Here is a 5,611-nt window from a genome sequence, read left to right on the forward strand (position 1 = left end):
ATACATGACTACAGTTAGGTAATGCTCCTTGACTTGTTAATCTTTCGACTGACTTTCACTAGTCTTTCTAGTAACCAGGCCAAGTGAATTTGTCAAATTCAAACAAGTGGATGAGACAGAGATGAGAGTATCACAATCACAGGACTTGTAATCCATTGATCAATTCTCGCAACTGGAAACAAATAATGGTTTGTTAAGTTGCACCCTGAAAATATACATATGATGAATATTTTGAAAGGTCAGGTGTGTATCAGTTGCTGATTATAGCAATTAGTGTTGTTTGATTTAGATAAGCAAGCAAGCAATGATCCAGCAACTGCATTTTACTTTATTTTTGAGTCTACAGAAGCCATCAAGCAACTGCAGGCTATCAAGAATGGGTTTTCTCTGCATTTGTTTCAGAGACGTTCAACTGAACTTATTCAGCCATCAAGCAACATGAAGTACTATCATGTTCGAGAATGTGGTGATACTGGGTCGGGCGACAACCAATTACAGAAAAATGCTTCTGTAGCCAACCATTATAATGTATTCTACAGAAGCTGGACATAGCATTTGGTGGTACTCACATACACAAATGTCTGAACCTGAACTCATACTACGATGACAGGTAAAATACAGGTTTGCGATCCTCTGCTTCTTCAGCTTGCAACTTCTAGAGTATCAGGTCCACAGTGAATTTATCAGATTCAAACGATTGGTACATACAACAATTTGTCCAACCGTGCGTATGTAAAACTTGATAGCATTGCAAAATCATGAAGAGACGAACAACATAGAATGAATTTACTGTAAGTCAGAGAGATTTCTGACGATCTTTTTCTCAGCAGATCAGAACATCACATCAACACCATTAGCCAAACTGCAAACACTAATTCTATTACGATGCACTAGATAGCCTGCCACAATCGACTAAGCCTTCTTGGGGGACTTGGCGGCCTTCTTGGTCTCCTTCTCGGCCGTCTTCTTGGGGAGCAGCACGGGGTTGATGTTGGGAAGCACACCGCCGTGCGCGATGGTGACGCCGGCGAGCAGCTTGCCGAGCTCCTGGTCGTTCCGGATGGCGAGCAGCAGGTGGCGCGGGATGATGCGGGACTTCTTGTTGTCCTTGGCGGCGTTGCCGGCGAGCTCGAGCAGCTCGGCGGCGAGGTACTCGAGGACGGAGGCGAGGTAGACGGGGGCGCCCATGCCGACGCGCTGCGCGTAGCGGCCCTTCTTGAGGAAGCGGCCGATGCGGCCGACGGGGAACTGCAGCCCGGCCTTGACGGACCGCGCCACCGCCTGCTTCCTGGGGCCGCCGCCAAGCTTGCGCCCCACCACGTACTTCTTCACCTTGGAGACGGCGCCGGTGGCTGAGGCGTCCATGGCGGCTAGAGCGGATTTGAGATTTGGCGCGATCCGCGATGGTGCGGGGAGATTTGGCGAGGGGGAATTCAGATTTGAGTGTTGTGATGGACGACGGGTTTGGGCAGACTATTTAAACGGCGCGGGAAGGGGATAGTGTGGGTCCGGCGATCCGCGACCACAGGCAATGGACGGTCGGATCGGTGGCGAATGGACGGCAGCGATGCGAAAATTACACTGTGCCTTCCTATCATTCAGTCAATATTTTTGCCAACAGAAAAAATAAATGGAAGGACCTCAGAAATTGGATCTGCTCTCAAGGTCTTCCTTTTTTAATGCAAAATGGAAACCCATAAAGCCAGGGGAGCATTATTTGGATACAATATTTTTCACTAGGAATCTTTTCTCATGCAAAAAAATTGGGTCAAGGAATGAAACCACAAAGTTATAAATTGGTTATGTAAACTCAAATTCATATGACATGCCAGGTACTATTAGAAATTTCCACTTCTGTTTTTTATGGGCGTAATACTATTATAAATTTCCTCTCTCTTGAATTTTGTTGTAAAAAATGTCAAAGATTTCTTATTTTATCTGCTTTCTATGAATGTAATAAAGCCATAATATAATATACTAAAAGGTTTGACTTTACTTTGATTTAGAATAGCGTGCTTACTAAGTAGTAAATTGGACAAAATCATCACATTAAAGATTAAGTTAGCACAAAACACAAGTTTACATTTATTTTATTTTCGGGCACAAAACAACATGTCTATGGTAATCTTTTTGTAAATAATACAAATCGGCGGTTTTGACCCGGTTGACCGCGTTTATAACAGATGACGCCCGCTAGTCAAGCTAACGTGGCACCGCTTAACACCTCGCATGTAAGGGCGACATTTGGGACGTTGTCCTCTTGTGTGGAGACCTGTGGGGTCCACCTGCCATTGATAGAAAAAAGAAAAAAAATGTTGAGCCGGCGACCAAGCGATGAAGGAAGCCTCCGATGTCGAGCCGGCGCCCCTGCCCGCGCCGGTCCATGCCGGCTTCACCATGGAGCGGGCGCAGGCACACTTCAACTCCGTCATGACGAAGGAGCATCCGTCGCCGCAGCCATGTTCCGGCAGGCACGTGAGGAGCATCACTACAACCTCGCCCCTCCTCACGCATTACCAGTCAACGAAGGGCCAGATCTACGGCAAGTTCGCGAGCGAGGAGGCTATGTCAGCCATGGCCACGGAGAACCTAAACTTCCTTCAGGAGCAACGAGCACTCTACGAGGTCATGTGCAACGCTCGCGCGGCGACGACTGACGCACAGATGGCGTTGAAGGTCGCGGATGGGAACGTCGGCAGTTGTGCGCCATTATTGGCTCCGCTACGACGACGATGTCGATCCGTCCATGTCCAGGCAGCGGACTCCAACGAGGAAGAGTAGGACATGGGAGACGGTGACGCCTCGTGTCCCATGTGGGCCAGTCGGTGTCCCATATCTTCTCTTCCTCGCAGGCGACCGCAACCTCACTTCGCCGGTTCACGGCTGCGAGCATGGACACGGAGGGGAATAGCAAAAATTTGGAGGACGTGCGTTTGCTGGAGATTTAGACTAGGTTAGGGTTCGAACATTTTTAATGAGTATGTCGACAATGTAACGAATGTGCTCCAGTTTAAATGACATTTATCGGATTTGCATGAAAATCGTCTCGTCTATTCAAATACCGTTTGAAATGTAATTTGACACGGTTGGATGGCCGCACAGGCAGAGCTATGGCAACGTCCAATGGGCCGCGGCCCGCCCATCTTTTTACAGCTTTTAATAATAATAATAGTAATAACAATAATAATACAGTTTGTACACTAATTCTGTTACTTGCGGGACTTAAAACACTAGCACACAAACTGTTTTCTACTATTTGGCCCGGCCAGCCCGCCCAACAATGGGTTTCAAGCTCGGCCACAAGATGGCATACCAGTGTGCGCGCGCGTGGAAGGAAGGAAGAAAGAAACGGTGCACGAGCGCGCGCGTCTGAGAATTGGAACGCATGGCGGCACGTACGTTGGCCCGATGCTCGCGCGGCGCGGCCAGGGAGAGACGCGCTACGCAGGCTGCTGCTTGATTTGGCGCCCGGTGGTGCGCGGGATGGAATGATGCGCGCGTGATTCGGCGCCGGGTCGATCGATGGATGGTTCTAGGTGGATGGATCCGATCGTGTCGTGTGCAGCAACAAGGAACGGTGGGAGTGGAACGTGACGGCCGGCGGCAAGCACGCGCGTACCACCTGTACTGCACGTCGTCGGCGCATGCACCGCAGCGGATCATTGGCATGGCATGGACCGAAGGTTCAGAGCGGCTCTACCAAAAACAAAAACAGCTGATCGGTCGGACCGGATCCATGTGGCAGTGGAGACGACCGAGGGAGGGAGAAGCAGGACTCCCCTCTCGGCCTGCCATTGGCGATGGGCATGCATGCACCGTTGCCGTGCATCCCTTTCGCTCCTCCCCCACCACCCTTCTTTTTCCTTCCCTTCCTTCGCTAGCATCCATTGGGATTGGGGAACACGCAGGCACAGGCGACAGAATCGCGACGCAGGTCTGGGGCTGGGCTCCGGCGATCTCCCTGTCGGGCCCGCAAAGCTGATTAGAGGATATCCCAATGCATGCATGGTGGCCCCACAACCCACACGACACGACCATGACCAGGTGAGAGGGAGTGGGGGAAGTGGGATCAAGTGTGGCCATGTGCAAAAGTTTCTTTTCCAACCATGTGGGACCCTCCAAACTACACTTCACCCAGCCTTGCTCGGCAGCGCGGGCCAGCCGTCTGGTCTCGGCCATTGCATGCATCCACGGATCCTTCCTTCCTTCCTTCCTTCCTTCCTTCCATCTTATATAGTTACCACAAAGACAAGTTCGTGACATGAAATTGGTAGTACAAGAACTTGCAGCCAACTAACAAAATCATACACAAACTAAAAAACCCCAGAAAAATGGTACACTAACTTAACTAACAGCACGTTTTGGTATAATTTCTGTCAGCCATAACGGTGCACCGTCTGTCGCTGTTAACGCTCTCCCTCTCCCCTGTGTGGGTCCCGGTCGTCAGTGGGTCAGAAGAAAAAAGCAACGAGAAGGAAAGCACCGGTGTCGCCAATCGAATCGAACCAGGGACCAACCAAACTACCGAGCGCTTGGTCACCACTAGACCAGCACATTCATCGTGCCAAGCAAGTGGTAGGTACGATGATATATACTCCCAGCTTCAGACACGTGCAGGCCTTTTTCGACTGTTTTCATTTTTTTACATGCTCTTTTCGTTTTTTTTTCCTTTATCTTTTTTAGATCTTGGTATTCTTCGTTGTTTAGATCTTGGTATTTTTCGCAATATTGTACACATCCAGTCTGCCCCCATCTTGAAGATAACATTTTTCATCCCATATGACGAATTTACGATGTAATTTATTCACGCGATATCGGACCCTTACTGAAAGCGACAAAAGTTTCAAGGTTTTGTTCAGGCTCTATATTTCATGAAGTTTTTGAAAATTATGTAAGATATTGGAGTTGCTCTAGGAAATATGTGTGTTCTTTTTTAGTATGTGTTCTATTAAAAAAGTTCAGATACAGTAGAAAACTATATTTTAGAAAATTGTCTAGTATGTGGGCGTGGAGTTCCTACACCTGAGCTAATATGCTCCTGATGTGAAGAGTAAAATAAATAAAATATTTGAAAGAAGTCTGATTTTTTTGTGGCATGCTTTAAGAAATGTTTGCTATGCATGCAAAATTTCATCATGAAATTATATTGGTGGAACGCGTGAAAAGAATAACAAAATCGATGCTCTGAAAAATGTTACTTTCAAACGCATTTTGGAGCTCTGATTTTTTTTTTGCCACGGCTTCCACCAATGTGATTTCGTGATGAAATTTTGCATGCACAACAAACATTTCTTAAACATTGCCATAAAAAAAATTCAGATGCCACCGATGCAGACAACAATCTGCATCTGCTCTGGGACTACCTCCAAAGCTACGTGTTGGTGATGCAGCAAACGTCGTCGCAACGGCGGAGCATGAGGACACAGGTCCACCACGAGGATGTCGTCGCCACCGCACCATCCTTGCTTGAACAAACTGGATTCCAAATCCACCTCCAACAATAGGATTGATCAGCCCGTCAGAGTAGGATCTGAAGAAACTTTATTCAGCGGCACCATTGCCGCCGCCAAAGTCAAGACGATGGATGGCCTCAAAACTAAGCTACTTTGGC

The 5,611-nt window shown here is 48.0% G+C and overlaps 1 protein-coding gene across 1 annotated transcript; it reads right to left on the reverse strand.

The window, feature by feature from the left end:
* Positions 1–759: 759 nt before the first annotated feature.
* On the reverse strand, positions 760–1,433 carry LOC119306481 (probable histone H2A.5). The gene has a single exon (XM_037582687.1). It carries the CDS (start codon positions 1,363–1,365, stop codon positions 913–915), a length of 453 nt encoding a protein of 150 aa, XP_037438584.1. The 5' UTR covers positions 1,366–1,433; the 3' UTR covers positions 760–912.
* Positions 1,434–5,611: the final 4,178 nt, after the last annotated feature.

This window comes from Triticum dicoccoides, chromosome 5B (assembly GCF_002162155.2).
Source record: "Triticum dicoccoides isolate Atlit2015 ecotype Zavitan chromosome 5B, WEW_v2.0, whole genome shotgun sequence".
Classification (NCBI taxonomy): Eukaryota; Viridiplantae; Streptophyta; class Magnoliopsida; order Poales; family Poaceae; genus Triticum; species Triticum dicoccoides.